The 26050-nt window shown below is 36.6% G+C and overlaps 1 protein-coding gene across 1 annotated transcript in view; it reads right to left on the reverse strand.

The window, feature by feature from the left end:
• Window positions 1-3904: 3904 nt before the first annotated feature.
• KCNH5 (potassium voltage-gated channel subfamily H member 5) overlaps window positions 3905-26050 on the reverse strand; it is a 545730-nt gene continuing 523584 nt past the window's right edge. Inside the window, exon 11 of the mRNA XM_036735143.1 lies at window positions 3905-4867. Coding sequence (XP_036591038.1) covers window positions 3920-4867 — 948 coding nt within the window. The 3' untranslated portion in view covers window positions 3905-3919. The remainder of the gene's footprint in view (window positions 4868-26050) is intronic.

A 26050-nucleotide genomic window follows, 5' to 3' on the forward strand; every position in this document is an offset into this window, starting at 1 on the left:
TCCATAGGGGAGTAAACTACTCCTTTATTTTAAATAAAATATTTGGATTTAGGGCATCTTACATCTAGATCTCTAGGGAAGAATTAATTTATAAAATGATGCCCAAGTTGGTGAAGTTAATAACTCTCCTAAACTGTTTGTTAAAGAACAATTTAATCTCTTCCTGAAGACTCTGGGCAAGGGAAGGCACAAAACTCTGAAATTTCTAATTCTTCATGCCTTCATATCCACAAACATCATAGATAATATAAATAAATACATTTGAATGATGGGCTTTGATTATACTATACAATCTTCTCCTTAAAAATGGCTTTATAAGATGAAATTAATGTTTTGATGCATCATTTACACTTCTTGCATTTTTTGAAGATGTCCTGTATTTTTAAATTGCTCTATAATGTTCCTCCCCTCCCCCATCTTCTCATTACAATGCAGCTCTGGCTCAATTATTTATCCTCACTATATCCCCCATTAGACCACATTTCAGCAACATATCCTACTGTACACAGAGGAAACTTGCCTATTTATGATATTTAGTTCATATTTCCATTTTTTAAAATATCACTATTATATTTTATCTAGTCATTCATGTTATAGTAACTGATAATATACATTATTATAGAAAAATAGTGAAGATGTATAAGTTGCTTTGGAAAAGATTGAATTTTCAGTATACATATTTACTCATATTAGTGTGTTGGTCAGAAAGATATACATAAATAAACATGTATGTATATCTAAAATAACCACTTTTCTGTATGCACCAAGAGCATTTGTAGAATAAACCATGAAGTCATCTGGTCCCCCAAAAAAGGAGATTACCACTTATGTGCTGATAGAGGAAACACAGAAAATTTTTCTATCATTATTGCACTTATTAAAGTTCACCCTTAAATATGTTTGTGTTAAATCAATAGTCAGGAATTATCCTTCATGGAAACCTAGAGGAAAACTATATATACAATATTCAATGAACACATGCAGTCAGCACCATGACCAGGCCATGCAGACAAAGAAAGGAGATGATTGGTAAGAAACACCTAGGGGTTCACTGAAATGCAACTGATGCTATCTTTCTTGCTTGAGAACCCAGGATGCTCTAGTACCATGATGTTCCTTCTATTCAAGGACAGAAAGTATTGTCTGATGCTCTGCTTCATGACTATAAGCAAGTACCTAAATTTGGCAATAATTTTGAAAGTTGAATGTGTTTCATGGACTTTGATTTAAGCCTTTGAGCCAGTATACATGGCAAAAAATGAAACAGGAAGGAACACACTTCTGGGCTTAGATTATATTTTCTATTTGTTCCTACTATTAAAATTCCAACTATATCCTATACATCATTGAAATACACACACGCACACACACACACACTCACCCCAGACTCACAGATCATGAAAGAATTATAGATTCGCAAAATCTTAGTACATGAAGGAACCTTAGAGACCATCAACTACATTCCCTTTCCTTTGCCAATGACAAGGCAGAGGATGAGAGAAGTGATTAAGTCATAGGATTACAAACCAAACCACATAAGCAAATAAATGTCTATTTGGAAAAAAGATGATTTATTGTGTTATAATTAATGCATTCCGCTGTGCCTATAGCATAGGCAGATATTATAACTTATGATTTCACCTAAAGGCCCTCCTTTATATTAACGGAAGTTGTGTGCACAAAGAAATGGGAATATGACCTACACCCTCTAACTTTATGTATTTTATGAGATTCTTGGGATAGATAGGCACATACTGAACATATACAAGGAATGGGTTGGCCCACTGAGATGCATGCCAATTTTATTTGTAGATTACTTCATAGAAGACATGCATACGGGTAAACCAAGTTAGGTTCTGGCCTCTAGCCTATAAAGCTAGGAGGTAGAGGGAAAAAATGTATAAAATATTAATCTATAATCCCAAACATCTCATGTCATTATGATAGGGCACATGATTTTATTTTTTGATTAGTTTTAACAGTGCTGTTTTATAGTTCTCAAGTCATACTATGATTTTATTTGACTGAATATTTTGCCTGTAGATGTTAATAGATTTGGTTGGATTGGAGGAGAGGGAAGGTAGGGATTGATCATAGAACTTTGAGTATTGACATCTTTGGTTCCACTATCATGTTTTCTGTGCCATAATATGTGTGGAATATACATACATACAAATATATGTATATATTCTACACATATGTATATGTATTCCACACCCCACATGCATGTACATATATATGCATATGTATGCATATACACGTGTATATATAATATCACACATCAAAAGCACACACCATATACACATAAATATAGCATATTCTCCCCTTCATATATACATCTAACCCACATTTAGAAAACTCATGCATTCACCAAAAAGAAAACACACTCCTCAGAGCTATTTAAAATATACTGTTTACCTAATCAAAAAGAAATTAATGGATTCCTTTGAGTCCCTGGAGTCAATATGTATTTTGGTATGGATGTGAATTGTAAATATACATTTCATTTAGTGACTGGCTAAAGCAGCTCCTTGTGAACTTTGTTACAATAGGCACTTTCTAAGAAGAGGATTTGTGACCAAAAAACAAACAAAAAAAAAGAATTAAAAGTTTATGCCTTTCCACTAGAGCATCCTTCTGAGCCATAGGGGTCTATTTTATCAAAACTTCAGTCATCTAGTAGTAGAACCAAGTTTGTGTACAAAGAAGAAGCCTTAGAAAATTTTGACTGGGAAAAAAAAGTCTGCAAAAAGCAGTTCTCTGATTTGAGCAATTTGATTTTTAAGCATCTACTTTGAGTTAGGTTGTCTTTTGTTTCTTTTCAAGTCAGTTACATTTTCCACACTAATGGGACTTTTCACAAATAAGTCTCATGCTATATTGTACCCTTTGTGAATTACAAGTAAACTTTGTAAAGCACAAGCAATAGTTTGCATTCATTTTTAATACCCACATACCTAAATCTGAGATGCAAATATTTTGTTTTCATTTACTGCCATCATGTCCAGATTTTGGAAAACCACAGTCAGAACAATTATTAAGACTTAGAAAATCAGATTATCTAATGTAAATGTTGATAAACCCTTACATAGCATACTATAGTATTTCTATAATGACCTACACTATATTCATAGTTCAGTATTCATGGTATGGGTAAGTCAGTGTAGAAGAAGATAGCAGTTCTCTAAGAAAGAGGGTGCTAGGGCTCTCTTATGAGATTGTCTGTGTTTACTACCTAAAGTAACCTGGGAAAAGGTGTTAGGGGGGAAGGAGAGGAGTAGCTGAAAGAAAATGCAGTCCATGCATAAAGCCCATAGCTATCCATTCCCCTTACTACTTACATTTGACATAGACCTCTCATGAGGTCTTTTGAAATGGAATAAATGACTGGCCTGATGGGGAATAGAAACCTCACACGAGGTACACAAAATACCACATGAAGACAGATCATAAAATGAGACTAACAGTTTGAAAAGGTTAACTTCCTCACTGGCATTAATCTATAATTCGAACTCAAAAGAACACTGAAGGAATGAGAACTTAACCCACCCCAGCCTGTGGTCAAATCATTCATGGTAATCCTAGCAGGTTGGACCCTGATTTTTTAATAGTACATTGCCTTTGTTAAACAAACAAAATCATCCTTTTTATTATATAATAGATTATAAATAACTGTAAAGTGTGCATGCAGTCAACTGCATATTATACAAGCAATATCTAGGTTATCAATAGTCATCTTCTTTGGCAGGCCAGAATCCAGCTGGACATGCAATATTTACATATCAAAATCCTTGTTATATTCAAGTCATAGTGAAAGCAAGTGAAAATAAATATATTATGTATATACTATATATACACACATGTATATAGCTGTATATACTGTTTCAATATATTAACAAATATATATGTATATATAATATTAAAAGTGGATTTCATCTTTTTCAGATTCAGGTGACTCAGGCCTCGAAACACTAAAAATATCCTGACAAGGTATTTGGGGAGGTGCCTGGGGTGGCACTTGGGATTTGGGAGAAGAGGTCTGGGGAATACTCTTTTCAGAGAGTAGTTTCAAAATTTCTGCCACCTGCTTTTCCAGGGCAGTCATTCTGCAACTTAGCAGGTGAATGTCATCTTTAAGTTCATGTTTCACTTCCTGCAGTGTGGTCTGTAAGGCCTGCTCGGGAATAGGATAAAAGGGATGTTTTGCATCAGCCTGAATAGGACTGTGCTCCAGTGGGCTCCTAGTCTCACCAGCTTTATCTAAACGGAGATCACTTTTTGTTATTCCACTGTCACAAGAATCTGTTTTCCTTAATGGGTTCTTGTTCACACTGGTCTCTGAGTCACTGCATTTAGGGTCATCTGACAATAAACCCATAGATTCAGCCTTTGTGACATTATTCCAGTCTTCCTTTTTCTCCTCATGGCCACCCATATTGTTCTTCAGTCGCAGCCACCCTTTCCCATTTCCATTTTTCATTCTCATGGGACTGTTGACTTTGAGACACTTTGGGTCAGTACTGCCATTTGGCTTTAGTTCCATTGCATCTCGGTTGTTCTGTTTTAGGGACTCACTGGTTTTCACATAGGCCAGAGAAGTCTGGATAGGTGTGATCTGAGAAACAGTGACAACACTGGTACCAGTGATAGAAGCCCCATTCTGTAAGGAGCGGCTCTCCACCTGAAGTTGGCTCCTTTCTGGATCACTCTGGGTTGATCCTTGATTTCTTAGCTCCTTCTGCTGTTTGAACTTCTGGAAAAGCTTCCTGACAGGGTGGTCCACCGGGATACTGAGGGTTACCTCATTTTTCTGCCGAAGACGCTCCTCCTCTTCCTTTTTCACATCACTGATTTTGCGGAAAATAATCTGTCAATGAAAGGGGAGAATCCATAATGTGATTTTAAGAATTAAGTCAAAATATAATTGAGTAATAATCTTAATATTATTGGATATTATTTAGAAAGGAAGTATCCTCAACACATGAGAATAATATTCATTAAGAATTTTTTGAAAAGTCAATCTGCAGAATATAATTGAATAGAAAATTAAAGATAATTCAAACCCTAATATGGGAGAATCAGTGTTTATGTTCAACTCCTTTGCATTTGAGAATGGGAAGGTATCCACAATAGATTCACCATACTTACTTTGCTTTCTACTTTATGTTCACATTTAATAGAAAATTTGGTCTTTAATACTGCTTGGAAACACACTACTGTATTTTAGCTAACGCAAGGAAGCATCTTGGGCATGAATAAAGCATCAGGGTCTTGCAAAATCTTGTTTCAAGGGCCCTGGAGACTCTGGAACATAGCACAACTGACAAGATAAGGAAGAACTCAAATGGTGTTGTCAAACATGTTGCAGCTTTTCAGCTCTCAAAAGAGAATCATCAAAAGGCATCATGGTGTGGCGGGTGATGCTTTAATTAAACTCAGACTCAAGAAGAACTGGGTTTTGCACTGCATCCTCAGCAGTTACAACCTGGATGATCAATTTCTTTGAGCATCAGTTTTCATATATGTAAAATGGGTTACAAAATGCCCATTGATAACATGGCAATGTCTATAAAGCAATTTGTAAACATTAGGCACCATATCAATGTTACCTTTATTTTTATTATTGAGCCTTTCATTGTTCTGAGTTCTTTGGTATGTTTTATGTCTAATACCGTGAATAACAGCACAATACACAAGGTCTTTCCCAGGGTAACTGTAATAATAATGTTGTTAGCAGCTGCTAGCACAGGTGTTTTAATCTGCTTTTCTAAGGAAAGCAACTTTAAGGGGTTAACAATCTCACTTTAATTAAACATACATATATCATTCACTTAGTTCAGGGAAAAAGTCAGCACCCTGAACTTCAGAGCAAATACAAACAGAAATTACAAACAGAAAATATAAACAGATCAACAAACAGGTTTTTGTCTGATCATAGCATAGTTACCAGAGAGAAAAGCACCACCATCTGGGTTTTCAAAGTTGTGGCGGGGGGTGCTCTTTCAATGGCTACTCAGAGTCTCCTCATCAGCACTCTTTCAATAAGTGTGCCCCCAAATGTAAAATGCTAACCTCTGAGTTTATATGCACTTCTCCAGGGTTAAAGGGCATCACAACCATGTGACTCAAAGTCATATGACTTAGGCCTCCTTGTGACTCAAACACTTGTAAACTAGACCTTCCCTTGATAAGCAGGTCATCAAAGATTCCATCAAAAGCTCTCCAAAACAAAGACAACAAAAAGTCTACTTTGCTGGCCATTACATTCGAAAAGCAAAACTCATCAAATGCTCTTGATTACCTCAGCATTCCAAAAGAGAAAATAATAAAAAGTCCCACCCTAATTACCATAACAGTAACACACATGACAGAGGAAAACACACACACACATACAATAAGACACCTAAGAGCATCAGACTGCCTGAGCCACACAACACTGACACAGAGTTCTCACCATTGGACTCTCTTGCCTATATCCTTCTAACACATTGCCATTGCTGGCCCCATACATGAGACTCCAAACTTACTCTCCTTAAATTTTATGTTCTACCTTCAAGTAGCCTCATAATAGGAGAGAGACTAGTACCCTTGTTAGGATTATTTACCATATCTTCTGCATTTCTACCTTCCCCACAAAAAAATTTCTACTCTAATTGCTTTAATAGAATAAAAATAAAACATTATAATCATGGACCCTTTGGCAGAACTGCTGTACTCTTTTACAAAGTAATGTTTTTAATGCATAGTGTTATTAAAAATTATATTAATTTTTTTGATAAAAATAAATTCCTGGACTCCCAGGTTAAAAACCCATATTCTAATGTGTTAAATCCCAGATATCTAGATTTGAATCAACAGCAACTTTTATACCCGTCCTAAGCCAACTCTCTATAAAACTTGAACACTGCACCCTAAAAAGTGATTCCCTCCTCTTCCCTAAGAGTATCCATGCACCATGCACAAAAATACTTGAAGTAATTTTCCAACTTTGGTCCTGAAATCAGTTTGATTCCTCAGGAATATACCAGACAACACCAGGAATCTAAACGAATGGGCTTTCTATGTGGCCAAAGCAGCAGTCCTCAACACAGGACGACTCTGGACCTAATGGTGTCTGTCCTCCACAGGGCAACTCAATTCTGGTCCTCACCAAACCTTTGTCAGTATCTTAATTGGCTAGAATAACTACAGTTGGTGACTAGAATGAGAGGAGGAGAAAGAATAATTACCTTTAGAGATCTCTGTCATATGAACAAAACATAGTGAGAGCCATTTTCACTTATTCTTGATTTCTTACATCTCTGAATATATTGTTTATTGGATCAATTCTGTGCAGCCCATTCTGCAACAATGTTTGATAGTACATAAACATATCATGTGGAAGAGAGATTAGACATTTTTATAGCACCAGTAGGTAGAAGGAAGACAAAAAAGATGGACATTACAGGGAATTTGATGCTGGGGAAAAATTTCAATAATTATGTCTGTCCATAAGTAGAATAGCCTTTTTCAAAACATGGCTTTGTTTAAAAAGAGAGAGAGAGAGAGAGAGAGAGAGAGAGAGAGAGAGAGAGAGAGAGAGAGAGAGAGAGAATAGAATAGAATAGAAAAGAAAATGTCTAAATAGTAGATAGGGGAAATGGAATAATTAATTAAATGAACAGAAAACTTCAAATCATTGGTTTCAGTTTAATAGTGCAGAGTACAGCAGCTACATGTGATCCCTGATGGAAAAATTGAAAAGGAAGGATATTCCAGAAATAGTTTTCATTTTTTTTCAAAGATTTAGCTGCTTGTGTATTTGATTTAATTCGCTTCTTCTAAAAATTTTTCCTACTTCATATGAAAATGACAAATAGTATATAGCATAATATTGTACAAATCACAAGTTCTCATATGTTGAAAAACACCAAGTTTACTAATCATTTGGAATCTCTTCTTTTTTGCAACCTGCGTCATTATCCCTTGAAGACTGGACATCTTTGAGCATTTTGTAAAACACATGCTTGTGATAGCAGCAACCAAATAATGATTATGGATATTACCAAACAGAGGGAAGTTAGTGAGGCTTCAATCCTCACTTCCAACTCTGTAAGTGCACATTTTCTAAATTGAGATAGATGGGCAAAACATAGCTTGTCAAGTGGTAATAATAAGGTACGTTAAAAAAATAATCTCTACGTTCAATAGCTATCTTTAAAGGGAGGCATATTTTTTCCTTTCAAGTGACACATGAAAATGAGTCTTTTAAAGATATAATATTAATCTCAAAGTCTGGCGTAAAAGCTCTTACCATTTAATTATAAGCCTTTCAAAGGACTGACATATCTCTCAGTCTTCCTAAGTAAACATCATTTGTACTAACCCTTCATAATGTTAACACCTTGTGACAGACCAGTTACAAACATAGAAACACCTTTTTTGGTGGTGTGGGGGGGGGAGGTAGAGTGAAAGAGAATAAGGGTATGTTCAGGAACATCACATACACTGGTTCTCTTGGCATGAGGCCTAATGGTTGGTTATAGCTTGGAGAATTATTTAATCAGAAACATTCAACAAATTTTGAATGACGTTCATTTTAACCCAATTTCTGACAGATGTTTGGCCTCAAACAGATGCAGCTTATGATCATGGCTGTACCTAGAAGTAATTTTCAAATTAGGATCAAATGATTTTTTTTTAATAATCACAATATAGGAAGACAGGAATCTTTGTGTACAACACAGATATAAAATTTATTTCTGAAAAGTGGCAGCCACCATAGTAAATCTAAACACGAAATGCTAAAATCTGAATTTACAAAACAGGCAAATTAGGGTGTAGTGATTCATACTCCCAAAGGTCTTCTTACTTTACAAAGGTATTCACTGCACAGTTCTTTTAAATATCAAGCTCTCCTAGTACAATTAAAATATGATGTGATTTGTAGAATTTCAAATCAAATACAACTTTTTAGGAACACAACTATTTTATCAAATATGAGTGACACAGTGCATTACTGTGCCTTTTTATTGTAGCCCCTTCAACAATTATCTTAATTAATCTAACACATTTCTCTTATTAGTATATAGGAGCATTTTCTCACATGATTGTTGATAGATGAATTTCCTCCCATGAGTACTGTCTGTTCATATTTTTGACCATTTATCTATAAAGGAATGGTTTCTGTTCTTATATAGTCATATCAATTCCATATATATCATGAATATTCTACCTTTAGCAGAGAAATTTGCTACAGAAAAAAGTTTTTCCTCCCTAGTTAACAGTTTCCCTTCTAATTTTAACTCTATCTCTTGTTTAGTTAAGAACTCCCTTACATATAATTGGGAAAGGTATCTTCTTCCATTCTCCTATAATGTATTTATAGTGTGACCTTTCATATCTATTTGATCTTATACATAATGAATTTGGTCATTTAAGGGTAAAAATAGAAAGGGGACTAGAAACATAAGAAAAATTAATTCTAAAACCCATTTCAATAAACTATTTTCTCCATCAAGCATAGTGGAACCCATACTTGGGTTCTAACATTACAGCTCCCAAGGTGCTTGCAGACAAAGCAGAAATGAAACCAAGATTAGCCCAAGCATGTATAGAGCAGATCTTCTCTAGAGGCAATCCAACCATGAGAGCACTGAGAGTCTGATATAAAGTATCTGAAGTAAGGAAAGATGCCAAAGGTGGAAAGAAAGCCTCAGACCTTATTAATACTAAATAATAATAATAATGACTGTGAGACCATCATTAACTCCCAACCTATATGACTTCTTTCCCATTTATAACAAATCATCTATATACACATTGAATGTTTGTTCAATGAAAGTATTACTAGGAAACAAGCTGACGTTCATAAGCAATAATCAACACTCTATCATTTCACAACTTATTTTAAAATATAGAGCATATACTACTGTGTTGAGTTTAACATTTGTTGATTACCAAAAAAAAGCCCTGTAAGCTCTTTTATAACAAGTTATTTCCTATTCATAAATAGAGATCTTTCAGTACTCTGAAAGCTGTAACAACAGAAAAAAAACCTATTCAATGATCCTCTGATAAACATCAGATAAGTCAGGAAGATAAATGCTCTTCAAAAATACGTACTACAGTGATGGAGGGGACTGAGTGCATGTGAAAGAAGAATTCCCTATCGAACATAAAGTACTCCAAACGTCCTGGTTCATGGATAACATTATACTGACTACATTAAACCTCAAGACAATGAAGAGCCTCCTCGAAGAGATCAATAAAGATTCAAAGGAGTTTGGGCTTTGCATCTAGACAAGGAATGGCCAAGTGCATGAAGAATGTCTTTTGCCCATATTTCAACATGGAAGAGGGAAAACCTAGTGAACTTATCCAATAGTAAGAGATGGTACAGATGAGCAAAGAATTGGGTCCAGAGTTGAAAAGGAAGAGAAGAGCGGTCTAAATTACTTTGGGAAAAACACAAAGATCTCTTTCTGAATCCAACATTCCCATGAAAATAAAAGCCTGTCATTTCAATAGTATCTTTTTTGAACATGTTGATATATGGCATTGAGATGCTTGCAAAGAACTAATGATGAGTATTATGGAGAGGAAAATGAAAAGAAAAATGATTAGTTTTTGTAAGTCATCCATCATGAGAATTAAAGGATGTTATCAAGAATTATGTGGAAAGAAGAAAAAATGAGCTGATCGCATAGAAAGAGCAAGGCATAACAGGTGGATAGTCAGAGTCCTTCTGATGTCAGGAGAAAGAGATCAAGGTCTCCTGCACATTAAATAGGCTCCTTATTCAGGCCTTTGGGGAAAACAAGAAGCGAAATCATGAGATAACCAGGATTGGATGGGTTTTAATCTGTATCATTTGAGGGAGATCATTAATCCATTAGATCACACCTACATTTGATCACTGCACTGAGTATTTCTTTTTCTTGACTTTATATTACAGCTAAAATTTCTCAAACTATGTCAAATAACAGTGTTGACAATGGACATCTATTCTTTACAATTGCTTTATGCTCATTGAAATGGCCTAGCTCCATTGTTAGGTCTTCATTTTAGATAGATACTAAGTAACATATTAGGCAGCTAGGTGGCATAGTGGATAGAGTACCAGGCCTGAAATCAGAAAAATCTGAGTTCAAATATGATCTCAGATACTTACTAGCTGTGTGACCCTGGACAAATCACTTAACCCTGTTTGCCTCAATTTCCTCATCTGTATAATGAGCTGGAGGAGGAAATGGCAAACCACTTCGGTATCTTTGCCAGTAAAACCCCAAATGATGTCATGAAGAGTCAGATGTGATTGACCAACAACAAAACATATTAAGGGAAAGGTACACTTAATTGTATGCTGGTGCTTTTAATCAAAAGGAACATTTTTTGTCAAAAGATTTTCTGCATCTATTAATAGAATCATGTTATTTTAATGATGATGAGGATGGTAACAATATCTACTATTTATATAGTGCTTGCTATGTGCCAGGCACTGTATTAAGGACTCTACAAATATTAACACATTCTGTCTTCACAACAACCCTGAGAGGTAGGTGCTATTATCATCACCATTTTACGGATGAGGAAACTAAGGTAGAGATTAAGTGACTTGACCGAGGTCATACAGTTACTAAATATCTGAGTCCAGACTTGAATTCAGGTTGTCTTGATGCCAAGTCCAGTGCTCTGTCTACTGCCCCAAATAGTTGCCTTGCTGCAATTTTTATTCTTTTTTATCAATGTAGTCCATTATGTTTATAATTTTCCTGGTATTGGTTATTTACATTATCTATTTCTTTTTTGTTTTTGTTTTTGTTTTTTGAGGGAGAAGGCAGGGCAATTGGGATTAAGTGACTTGCCCAAGGTCACACAGCTAGTAAATGTGTCAAGTGTTTAAGACCGGATTTAAACTCCGGTCCTCCTGACTCCAGGGCCAGTGCTCTACTCACTGTGCCACCTAGCTGCCCCAAATTTAGAAATTAGTTTTTAATTTCCTTTTTTTGGAGGGGGGAAGGCAGGACAATTGGGGTTAAGTGCGTTGCCCAAGGTCACACAGCTAGTACATGTGTCAAGTGTCTGAGCCCAGATTTGAACTCAGGTCCTCCTGACTCCAGGGCCAGTGCTCTATTCACTGTACCACCTAGCTGCCCCTACATTATCTATTTCTAGTTTTATTAATCTAGTTATTTTATATTTTTATAAATGTTTCATTTGTTCTTGTTTTTACTCTGATATAATTGAGCAAAATGCTTAGACTTCCTAATAATTTGCTGTATTTCCTCTTATGAGTTTTCTTTTTTCACTTTTGATAATGGCAATTTGGGTTTATTTTTTTTTGGTCATATTAACTAAACTATTTTCTCTTCTATCAATTTGTTTCAAAAATCCACCTCCTACTTTTGTTTATCAATTCAATAGTTTTCCTGATTTTAAAATTTCTGTTTAGCTCTTCTTTGGTTTTTGGAATTTCTACTTTGGTGTTTCATTGAGATTGTTTTAAAAATAAAAATTGCATGCCCTATTCATTGATGTCTTCATTCTTTCTCTCTTTAATTGATAAAAATGTTGGAGGTTAAAAAATTTCCCCTAAAAACTGCTTTGGCTACATCCCCAAAGTTTTGGTATACTGTCTCATTGTTTTAATTTTCTTTAGTGAAATTACCTATTTTTTCTATGATTTGTTCTTTGATGCACCAGTTCTTTAAGGACTAAACTATCTAATCTCCACTGAAGTTTGAATATTTTCTTCGAAAAATCTTTATTGGTTATAATTTATGTTATGAGCAGTATATGATCTATTTAATATTTCTGATGTTCTGTATGTATGAGATTTTAAAGTACTAGCCTAGGATCAATTTTTATAAAGGTGCTGAGATTTATGTATATTCCTTTCCAATCTCATTCAGTAATCACCAGAAACCCATTATACCTAATATTTCTAAAATTATATTTGGATCACTCCATCTTATTCTCTTATGCTTTTTCCTCTTTTCCTTTTTTTGCTGTCATTATAAAGAACAAGGGGTCAGAGGAAGAAAAGTAATCTATAATTGAAGTCATCTGTTTCTACTCCGCTGCCTCTCCTTTCTTCACCAAGCCCAGAGTGATCTGATTTTTTATACTTTTTTCTTTTTTTAACTTCCTATTTATAATCGACCCTCTGAAGTTGATATTTCTTTAGTATCTGACTACTCCGCCCTTTCACTGTGTTCTTTCTTATGTCACTTCTGTCTTTTTTTGTCCCACTCTGTTTTTTTGCTGAGTTTCTACACCAAATCCTGAGAGACAGAGAGAGAGAGAGAGAGTCAGACAGACAGACAGACAGATAGGGAGACAGGGAGACAGAGAGAGTATGCAGACATGCACATGTGTATATTTCCAAACATCTTTTAAATGGGTCAGATAAAAGTGAGGTCACAAGATGCCTGCTTTCCTCAAAACCTCCCTGTAGGTTTCTATCCTCTCCTAAGAAGGGCTCAACCTGATTTATGCGGAATGATGGGTTTCTCCTCCTTCTTCTTCACATCTTTCCTAGAATATTCCTTTTTCCCTTCCTTTTCTTTGATTTCTCAAAGACAAAAAATAACAGAACAAACCTACAATTAGGTCTTATGTTTCTCTGTTACCTTTGAAATTTTAAAATTCTATAAGGATGCTTATCACTTCCTCCCCATTAGTTTCTCATCACTTTGCCCCAGATGCTAAATTCATTTTTGCTTTCCTATGCTTCTTTTTCCTGTGTTTGCATTTCAAAGTGTCTACTTACTCTGGCTTTTTCTTTTTTGAAAAAATTATTCTGAATTTAACAAACAGCAAATAAAACAAGCTTTTCCACTAGAACAGAAGGAAAAGAGAATACATCAAACTTCAAATCTCTATGATGCAGAGATTTCATTTATTTTTAAGTATAAGTAACATAATTCTGGTTTCATGCACTCAGGGCCAGACTTTTTACATTTTAGCGTTTTCAGGTACTGTGAAGGCACTGGAGACTTCTCTGTTATTAGGTTGGCCCTCAATGGCTATGTTTTTCTCATTTGCTGGGACCCAGAAACTTACAACCTAGTTATATTTAACCACTTAAAATTTATTAGCTTTTACAAAGTGACATTTACTTGAAAGATACAACAAGAACAAACCAATATTTCTGCCATTTCCATGGGCCATAATGGTCCCCTATGCCACTGCAATCTTGGAAAGGTTAGTAAGTATTAGTTCAGTTCCTACAGAACACTGATCACACCAAACCTAAATCCAAAGACACCTCTGCCTGCTTCTGTTGGGTTAGTTTCTTGGGACCTTTGCTCCACGGGGCATAAATGCCAGGTTGACTCTGTAATGTCTAGCCTGGATTTCTGGACAAATCAGATCCCCATTCCTCATACAACTCAGCCAGATCAGAGACTACACTCTCTGCACCTAGATAGAAAGAAAAGACTAAAACTCCAGGCCCATTTCTCAAGGCCACATGACCTCAGAGAAGGAAGAAAGATGCGCTAGGGCCCTCTCTTCTACCAAATGATCTCAACATCAGTGAGTAAATCAGATCCTTCCTCACCCAGGCTCAAGTGCTACAAGAGCCCCCATAGGTGCTATTTGAAAAATACCAGAAGTTCCAGCTGTATAGCCAATAGGAAAAAAAAAACTGCTCCCAACTATGTGGTATATGTCCATTAATGTTACAGTTCTCTAGTTTCCTGGAAGCAGCTATTTGGAGTCAACTTGGAAGATATTATCTTAGGTCATCTGGATATCTTCTAAGGCCCCATTACATACATAATATATTCATTGTGTAACTTTCTAAAGTATCTTGTTTGTCTGTGATTCCTTCTGGCCTTCCTTCCATTATCTTCTCTTTTGTAGGGAGTGGAGGTTGCCTATCCTGAGTCACTATCTCTCTCTTGCTCCCCACAAATTGAAAAAACAAAAAGCAAAACCAATCCCCACACTAACAATGTCCAAAAGTAAGTTTCCCATCTGTATCCTGAATCTATAGCCTCTTGGTCTGGATGTAGGTAGTATGTTGCATCACCAGTGTTCCAAAAGCAACACTGGTCATTTTGCTGATCAGAATTCTTAAGTCTTTCGAAGTCTTTTCTACTTGATTTCGTATTCCCTTTGTCTTTCCTCCTCAGTTAGCACTTAGTAAATACAGATTCTTCCAAAAATTGAATAAACCATCTTCCTAACCAAGTCTAACCCCACTGTCATTCCTAAATTCTTTATTTCCATAGATGCTACCTTCATTCACTCACCTATTATTTTCAATCACTTGATTAGTTCTGTTAATAATTTTTTAATCTATACCTTTGGATGTATTCCTGTGGGAACAACCTTAGTTCAGTCCTCATGGGTAAACTTATAACAGCTTCCTAACTGGTACTCCTGTCCCCTGTATAGACAGGGTACAATATAAATAGGACAATATCTTCTCCAATACATCCTTCATACTGCTGCCCAATAACTTTCCTAGAGTACCATTCTGATTATATAACATTTTGCTCAGAAACCTTTTTGGTCCCATATTGTCTAATTAATATAATGTAATGGGGGTGAGGGAGGTCTGGTGCATGCATAGGGTGCTTTAGATGGCATCCCCATGTGGAAGATGATAGGGAAAAAATGTAGTCTTTCCACATGGAGGAGGCTAGCTAGGGAGCTGCTTCCAGGTAACTTTGATGATATGTGAGGGGAGTCCTTGGAGAGATTGAAGCATACAGAGATATTCTGTAACTGGTTCTAGTGAGCTAACCATATGATAAAGAAGATACTCTTTTACTGGCTACAGAGTCATTCAGAAAACCTATCCACTTCTGCCTTCTCCTCTTGGACTTAACTTATGACCTTGTGAATTTGAAAGGTCCAGAAGTATCTCTCCCAGATGTCACACCACTCCATAGTTTGGTTTTGCATCCAACATCATTGATGATATGAGGTGTGAAGAAAACAGAGCTTCCTTTTGGCACCCAATCATTTCAGAGATCAGGTTTCACAGCAATTACAGCATTGATGTGCTGAGGAGGAAGGGAAGTGACCCTTCCTTTTCTTGTGAGTGACCTTTAGGAATCTAACCTTGGAATGGATTCGATGTGGACTTATCTGGAAGTCATGCTGTATGAACTATGTGAACTTGGTGGGACCAATGGTATGCAGGACCTGAGCTAAGCACTGAGTTTCTCTTTATCCTCAACCAGAGATGGAATAGGAGGAATTATGCCCCTTAGATACTAAGGGAAATGTTTGCATATTTGTCTTTACTATATCTTTAAAGTAAATATTCTTTTATACAAGGTAATATGATGGTAAATAAAATTTAGGGTACTAGGATGGGTAGAAACATAGGCCCTGGGAGCTTGGAATAATGACGAAGCAAAGAAAAACCCACACTTCCCCACAGGGTATGTGAGAACATTAAGAAGGAAATGTAATAGGACTGGCCTCTGAGCGACTAGGGCCAGAGAGAACCATATTACCAAAGCACAAAAGTCTTGATCCTAGCATTCAAGGCCCTCTGCAATCTGTCTCAAGGCCACATTTCCAAACATATCACAATACTTCTCATTGCTTACTCTGTATTCTAACCAAACTATCCTTGTCCACCATTTTTCTCTTTATTCCTTCTATTTTCATGCTTTTGCTCATGTTGTCCTCTATATCTGGAATGTCTCTCTGTCCTTGTCTTCTGTCTTTTTCTGTCTCTCTCTCCATGTTTCTCTGTGTTCCTTTGTTTCTCTCTGTCTTTCTGTCTCATTCTCCATCTCTGCCTTTTTCCTCTGTTTCTCTCTTTTTCTTTCTCTGTCTCTGTGTGTGTGTGTTTGTTTATATGTATATATATATGTATGTATGTATATTTATATGTGTGTGGATATGTGTATAGACATATACATAAAATTTAATTCATTAGGCTAAATCATAAGGACCAAGTGAGTTGCCATCAATGATACCACACTATATAAAAAAATTCAATGGGTGGCGTTAGAAAAGATAGAAAATGTTATTAAAAAGAATTAAAAAATGTGAAATTTACCTGCTTAAAGCAAATACCACAGAACATTTTAAAACACAACGTGCAAGTCCATATAGTATCTAAGATAATTCTATGAACCTAAACTCTCCAATTGTATGGCAATGACTTGTTATTATATCCTGTGCATACATTTTAGCAAATTTTCCTCCAATGTGCAAACCAGCCATATAATGGTCATTATTTCATGCCAGCCTTTTAGTGATTCTGTAATATATTCTGTTTATTCCTTTATTGAGAAGGAGTAACCTATGGGAAACATTCTTGGCCTCTTAGATTTTGAATGATTTCCATAGCAGACAATGCCTAGTCTTCATTATGTAATGAAAATGACTGCTAAATGGGTAATTTGTGAACGTCCTTAAAAATGATAGGCAAAAATGAAATAGTTGCTTGGTTTTGGTTAAAAGGTGGGGGGAGGGGGAGAAAAATTGTATTTGCTGCTATTTTGGCTACTGCAAGAAGCTGAACATTATGATTGTACCTCATTCTATCTTTCCTTTCATGTATCAAATAGCCTCTTGCCATTTGCATTTACATAATATATATGCAGATCTATCTCTTAAATTATTATAAAAGCTCCATTTTTTAGACAATGAATTTTCTGGAAGTTCACAATACTCAGAAGAGTTTTGTTTTGCTCATTTTTTTTTTATTGAAATCTGCAAGTTACAAAAGGAGAGAATCTGTGTGTGGTTCCTGAAGGAAGGTCTTATGAGTGTGAATAAAATGAAAAGGATGACCTTCAAGACTCTACTGAATAGCTTTTATCTCAACAATAAGAGCCCAGTACCACCTGCACTTGACTGCTCCCCATGTACTTGAGGATTGGGGATGTTTTTTGTCTTGTGCCCAGCGGGTGACTGAATTTCTGTTGCACATCTTCAGCATTAAGAGGAGAAAAAAAGGAATCAGGCTGTGATCTCTGCTCTTGCTGCACATTCATTGCTGGCATGTGTAACCACCATTTCCTGGCAACAAGGGGGTACACTTAAGCTTTCCTCTCCTGTGCTTCATTACACTCTGCAGTGCCCACATTAAGAGGTTTAATTTATTTAAACAATAAAAGCTTCTTATACTTAACAGGGAAAGTACCAGCTAAGCTTTCCATTTCAGAAGTAGGGCATTTGATGATCAAAATGATATCAGAAACTGAGGAATGTGTGCACACTGAAATCCAGTGAAGAGAAAGAAAAAGCCATTTGTTTAATGATCAGGATTTAGAGTTACACATTTTATAGGACACAGTTTTCCCTGAATGCCCCTCATTTTCCAGATTTGTTCATGTAGGGATTTCTTTTGTCCAAATATGTAATTTCATTAGTGTTGGTTATTCCCAGTATGGAAACTCCCTCTGCCTATGCAGATTGTCAATTCATCTGTAACTTAGAGTCTTAAAGCACTTCCTGAGGACAGTAAGAGAAGGAAGAGGAAAGGAACAATCATTTATTAAGCACCTGCTAAGTGCAAAGCACTGTGCTAAATACTTCACAAATATTATTTCATTTGACAATCCAGAGATTATGACTTATCTGCAGTTACATGGAATATGCTTCATCAGAGGCAGGGACCTGAACCCCAATTTTCCTGATAACAAGGCTGGCCCTCTATTCATTAACCTAGGCTCCTTCTCTTTAGTATAATAAAAAGGTTGTTGAATTTCGTCAGAGGACTTGAGTTCAAATTCTACGTACCTGATGTTGAATAAGTCTATGAGACTCACCTACTTATTTAAAATCAACAGTTTAGATCAAATCGGTGGGGTCATATTCAAATAGAAATGGGGCCACTAATGCATACATGAGGATCTTTGTGGGCTGCATATTAATTTACTTTCATAAAGTAACATTATCTATATTTTTATTTATTTTGTTAAATATTTCCCAGTTACAATTTAATCTCATTGGGGAAGTGCTTGAGAGTGCCATGTGTGGTTGCATAAGCTACATATTTGATACCTCTAGATCAGATGACCGCAAAGTTCCTTTCCAACTCAATGACCTTATGAGCAGTGGTATCACACCTAAATAAAAATGGATCCCTTTGGGCTACATATTGAATTAGAAAACTACAAATTAAAATTATCTATGTTGTATTGTATTTTTAATTATTTTGCTAAATATTTCCAAATTACATTTTCATCTGGTCATGTGGCATATGGAAGATTTGTAGGCTGTGAGTCTGACATCTCTGATCTAGGGAATATTATTGTCTAACAAAAAAAGTCCACAGCAGCAAACCAATGATTCTAATTCATCTCACTCTCTTTGATCCATCTGGTATGGATCTCTTCTGTACTCACTTCCCCTGCCTTTCCTACTACTTCTCCCATCAATCCCTTAATTCTAGTACAATATAAACTATGCATATGTATTGAGAACCTATGATGGAGGAGGTACGGTTAGTATGTTCTAACACAAAGAGATATGATGCCATTTCTGATGCCCTGCTTGAAACAGATGATACTAGCTGTTGTGGAAGTTAGTATTCCCATAATCTAGATTTATAAAGGAATGCTGGGAGGTACATGTAGATCTTTGTGCTTCAAATGCTACATTTTTTCCCCTCCATTCCTCTCATATAGAGCCTGGGGCTCAAGAGAACAATATTTTTTTTAACTGTCATCTACAGGGAGGATTCTGGGAAGACACTGAGTAGGCCAGGAAATTCTAAACCCTCCAGATTTCCCCCACAAACAAGATAATAATAGCACCACCTGGTGAATTTAAATGGGCAAAAATAAATAGTAGGGGCAAAACAATGGTTCCCTGGGGACAATGAGAGAAGATCTGAAGAAAAATTCCCAGGTGAGGTTTAATCCCAGTGAAGAGCAAACACCTTCAGGCTAGGACTGTTTAAACAATAGGCAAGCACTGAGCTTAGCTAGATTGGGAGGCTGCCTTGGCCCCAGTCACAGGAACTTTTACCCTGGGACAATGAAGGAAGTTGGGCATCTGAGCCAGGGAAGATAAAGGAAACCTCTGCTAACTAGGAACGCCAGACCCAGCCATGCTGTGGAGATGGAGCCAGGGGCGAGAGGTAACCAGCGCACTCCTGGTGAGTGCAGAAGAAATGGGGCAGGGACACCGCTGGCTGTAGGCACTTACAGGAGGCTGGAGATCTTGGTTTCAATTCCAGACCAGCAGACAGAGCATTGCACCTGGACTCAGAAAGACCTGAATTTTAAATCTTGTCTTAGGCAGTTAATACCTCTGTGATGCTCTGCAAATTATGTAACTGTAATACAAGGAAAATTAGGAACCCCTGAGAAACCCCTAGCTACTGACAAGCACCCCCAGAAAGAATGGACTCAGATATCTTTGGCATTTAGCAAACCCCCTGGGACTCCATGACTCCACCAAGGAATGTCAGTAGATAGGACCATCCCACTGAAGGATAACCTGTCTAGCAGATATCCCTGGGGCTCCATGACTCCACCAAGGAATGTAAATGAGATTATCCCACTAATGTGATAACCTGACTGAATCTTTTGATCAGCCAAGACCTTTGTTCCTGTTCCCCCCACTCTGTACCCCCATATCCTATATAAGCCAAGCCATCACCCCAACATATTTGCCATTGATTTGTGGTGCCGTACCCCAATGGCCGCCGGCTAATAAATTCTCCACTTAAAACTTATACTCTGTGGTGTGTCTCGCTCACTTCTGGTACAACATAACCTCTGCCTCAGTTTCCTCTCTATCAAATGGGAATGATAACATCACTTATCAGTGTTGTTGTGAGGCTAAAATGAGAGAATATCTGTACATCTTTGCAAACCTTAAATGTTAGTATCCTGTTAATGAATGTAAAAAGAATGCCACAGTATGACCTTGAAAATGTCTCCACTCCACCTCTCCAGGTTCAAGTCTTTCTACTTAAAATAAGCTGATTGGATGGGTTGATTTCTAAAGCCTTTTATCTTTATATCTATGATTCAAATTATTTAAAAAAGCCTCTCAGCATTCCATTTGTGTGTTTCAATATAAAAAATGCTTGTGAAGTTTTTGGATTCGTGGCCAAATCCCTATTTTATTGGTTTCTCTGAACTTTATTCATAGGCATAGAAACTGGACCTGTGATTTCATGGATAGAGGGAACTCTCATGTGAGGAAATTCAATTTGCTTGATACTTTTTCTGCTTTCTATGGTCTATGGTTGTAGAGAGTCACCTTAGAGTAATGGGAAGTTATTTGCTCAGCATCACTCAAGCCAGTCTAATCCAATCCATAGTAATCAATTAATTCATTTCAAATTTTTATTAAACCCCTTCTATGTGCAGAATACTGTATTAAAGGTATAGAATGGAGATACAGTTACAATAATACACTGCTCCTGCACACCTAGAACTTATCTAATGAAGTGATGACACATACCAAGTAATTAAAATGTTTTTGTTCATTTATGTCCTCCTTTTCATGACTGCATTTGGGGTTTTCTTGGCAAAGATACAGGAGTGCTTGCCATTTCCTTCTCCAGCTCATTTTACTGATGCTGTAACAACTGAAGCAAAGTTAAATGACTTGCTCAAGGTCACACAATTAGTAATTATGTTAGGGCTTGGAATCAGGAACACTCACCTTCGTGAGTTCAAATCTGGCCTGAAACACTTATTAGCTGTGTGACCCTGGACAAGTCACTTAAAATTGTTTGCTTCAGTTCCTCGTCTGTAAAATGAGCTGGAGAAGGAAATGGCAAACACTCCAATATCTTTGCCAAGAAAACCTCAGTTGGGGTCAGAAATAACTGAAACAACTAAACAATAAAAGATCTGAAGTCAGGAAAATGAGTCTTCATGACTCCAGGCCTGGCACTCTGTTCAGTGTGCCACCAAAGTGCTTTAAAATATTCTCTCATTTTATCTTCATAATAACACTAGGAGGTAAGTGCTTTTATTATAGCTGAGGGAACTGAGGCTTGGGTGACTTGTCCAAGGTCAATCACACAGCTAGTGATATCTGAGACCAAATGTGAACTCAGGTCTTCCTGACTGCTAAGCCACCTGGGTACCTCTTAATGCTATCTAAAGTTCTAATAGCATATAATAATAATAATAATGTTTGCCATCATGCTTTAAAATGTATAAGTGTATTCCTTACAACAGTGCCATGAGATCATTTTTTAGTTTGTGGCAGTCCCGAACAATCAATTCATAAGTGTCAGGAACTCGTGGTGTGAAAACTCCCTCCATCAATTTAGATCAACAACTATAGTTTTAAAGAACTATTTAGAAGCACCAAGAGGTTAAATGATTTATTCCTGGTCTTTCAGTCACTATGTATCTGTAACGACAATTTGGCTATCAGCGGTTGTGGGGTTGGAAGACCGACACAAGACCAACAACAAGAAGGCTGCTAGCACAGGTTCTTTGATCTGCTTTTCTAAGGAAAGCAACTTTAAGGGGTTAACAATCTCAGTTTAATTAAACATACATATATCATTCACTTAGTTCAGGGGGAAAAAGATCAGCCTTCTGAACATCAAGGCAAATACAAATAGAAATTACAAACACCAACAGAGAGACCTTGTCTGATTCAAATCACAATTCATAGTTACCTGAGCAACACCAACATCTTTCTTGGTTACAAAGCCAGGGCGGGTGGAGGGGAGGGGCTTGCGCAGAGTCTTGCCAGAGTCTCATCACCCACATTCTTTCAGTGAATGTACCACTAAAAGTCAAATGCCAACTTTGGATCTTATGTGCCTGTCTCAAGGCCCTGGGGCACTTGAGGCTCACCATTTAGAGTGTGAGAAATCAATGCAGCACACATCATATATACTATTCAATGTCTCTGGATTGTTTTAGTGCTGAGAAACATTCCAAGGCAAAAGATCCCACTATACCCACTGCATTCAAACAAAGAACAGTGTAAAGTTCCATTTTGCTTGCCATTACAGTATCTGAGGTAAGACTTTTAAACCCAAATCTTCCTGACTCAAAGGTTGTCCTTCTGCCTCCCATACCCACACCACATACAGACATGCAGTTATCATTGTATAGATGAAGAAAATGAGGATTCAAGAATAATTTGTATAATTTTAGATAGCTAAAGAATGTCAGAGTCAAGGCTTGAACCCTAGTCTTTGGCTCCTAATCCAGGACTTTTCCTATGATACCACAATATGTTAAAAAAATAGTTGATCCTGTTCCATCCTGTTGCAATCCCAGCTACCAGGGAACCTGTTCCTGGAAGATCTCTGGAGCTCAGGAATTCTGAACTGCAATGGCTTAGGCCAATCAGGTGTCTGCACTAATTTTGGCACTCATATAGTGAGCCCTCAGGAGCAGGGGTTATTTAAGGAGGGGCAAAATGGTCCAAGTCAGAAATAGTGCAGGTCAAAGCCTCCATGCTATTATGTAGGAAGATCAGGCCTGTGATGAGCTCTTACACTTTCAGCCTTGAAGAGATGTGGAGACCCACTCTTAAGTTCAGAAAAATAAATAAACCACATTGTGCGATGACTAACGTTGATAGACTTGGCTCTTCTCAGCAGTGCAAGGATCTAAGACAACTCCAAAAGGTTCATGATGGAAAATGCCATCCACATCCACATAAAGAATTATGGAGTCTGAATGCAGATCAAAGCATACATTTGCTCTCTCTCTCTTTTGTTTTCTTTTCTTTGGTTTTGTTTCTTCTTTCTCATGGTTCATTCCACTGGTTATAATTTTTCTTTACAATGTGACTAATGGGAAAATATATTTAACATGAATGTATAAGCAGAGCCTATATCAGATTGCATGCTGTCTTGGGGAGGGGGGAGGGAAGAGAGGGGGAGAAATTTTAAAACTCAAAAGCCTGTGAAACTGAATGTTGTAAACTAAAAAAATAAATATATTTTTACAAAGACAGTAAAAAACAAAAGTACACACATGCATGCATACACATGCATATATATATATACATATATATATGTATATATATATATATATATATATATAATATGACCCAGTCTTAAGTTACATGTCTACATTTGTGCATAATATGTGTGCTTGCATACATGCAAGGATTTCCAGTGTGAAGAATCACCTTTATTAGGAAAGAATATTATTAGCTTTTAAGGCTTTCATAATTTAAGCTCAGTAGTCTTTCTCTCCCTAAGGCAATATTTTACCAGGTATTGCCCTCTAAGCTAAATGTCAAAACCCCTTATTTTATGTTCTAATAGCTTAGTGATGCAGGGAATAGTAAGGATGAGAGATCTCAACAGACTGTGGCTGGCCAAGGCAAATTTCACACACTGATGCGAAACACTTGACACCTTGTAGATTTTGTTTTAACATCTCCACACAACAGTTTTTTGTTGGGTTTTTGTTTTGTTTTGCTTTTAATAGAAGAAAGTTACCAAGCGTTTATCAGGCACTAAATATATTCCAGGAATTGTGCTAGTTTGCTTCACAACTATTATCTCATTTAATCCTCACAACAACCCTGGGAGATAGGTGGTAGTATTGTCCCCATTTTATAGGTCAGGAAACTGAGGAAGGTAAAAGTTAAGTAACTTCTCCAGGGTCTAGTTAGTAAATTTTTGAGATTGTATTTGAACTCAGATCTTCCTAAATCCAGGCCCAGAGCTCTATCCCCCATGCCAACTACTGCCTAATCCATTTGATTCATTTGTTTAATGGCTGAATTTGTAATCACAAATAATTAGGATTTACTAAATTCTAAACCACAGTATGTAGACACTGTGCTAAGGGTTGATGATACAAAGAAAGTCAAAAGACATCTCAAGGAAATCAGTCTAATTGGAGGAGACAACATGAAAACCACAATGTACAAATAAGCAATGTACACTTGGAGATAATCAGCAGAGGAAAGGCACTAACACTAAGTGGCATGGGGAACGGGTTCTTGATATAATTTAGAAACCCCAGTGTGATGTAAATGCACGCCACTCTGAAATGTCGACTTTTTTTCATTTTGTGTTGAATGCCTCAATGTCAGACAAGCTATCTTACAAGATTTAAGCAAGTTCTCATAATTCAGCTGAACCAAGACAAAGCCAGTTTTGCACACATACTCATCTGTTCAGCAACTAGTCACTATATTAGTTAATGTTATAAGCATTTTCCTGAATATTAAGAGTTTTCAGAAATTGCCACTTTTCTTGCCTGCAAGCTGATACGCTTTTGTTTGAACACAAAATGCAAAGTGGGGCTGTCTCAAAGTGTCTTCAGAGCAGGTCGGAGATTTTTGATTGGGGCTTTTATAACACTTTGTGCTATTTGGGCTGTCAGCTAACTTTGTTCACGTAGTAAAATACCACTTCATCTAATAAATCTAATACTTCATCTAAGAAATGAACTATCATTTAAGATGATGAGTTTAATCAGAATTATGGTCTTTTGTTCAGTCTTTGACAGTGCTTTCAAGTGCTTTTTATTCTATGAAAGAGGATGGTAGTTTACCATCCAGGAATGTGTCCTTCCTCCTTCCCTCTGCCCTATACAATCCTTCTCTTCCCTCAAGACTCAGTTCAAGAACTACCTCCTACATGAAGCCTTTTCTGATATTCCTCCCCAACATCTAGTGCCCTTCCTCCCTAACTTCCTTGTATCTATCTTATATGTGTACACACACACACACACACACACAGGCAATTATTGTCTCCACTGATAGAATGCAGTTTCTTTGAGATTAAGGAATATTTCATTCTTTATGTTAACATTCCCAGTGTCTGGCACAGTAACTAGAACACAGGTGCTGAATAATTGTTTATAGATTTAACTGAAATTCGATATTTTAAATGTGCACACAGTAAGCACTTAATAAATGTTCACTGAAAGACTGATTGCACTTATGAAAACTGGCTTTTAATTTTGTTCATGTTGTTTTTCATATTTCTACTTTTGAAAATTATGCCCATTATAATGTTTTTCCTATCTTCTCAAGAAAAAGTATACTAGTAATTAGATTAGATTAGGATTAGAAGATTAGCATTAGGATTAGAAGAGGAAAATCAGAGCCACTCTGTTCCGCTGTGTGTGTGTGTGTGTGTGTGTGTGTGTGTGTGTGTCTGGACTAGTAATTTTAT

This window comes from Trichosurus vulpecula, chromosome 8, assembly GCF_011100635.1.
Source record: "Trichosurus vulpecula isolate mTriVul1 chromosome 8, mTriVul1.pri, whole genome shotgun sequence".
In the NCBI taxonomy this organism is placed as follows: Eukaryota; Metazoa; Chordata; class Mammalia; order Diprotodontia; family Phalangeridae; genus Trichosurus; species Trichosurus vulpecula.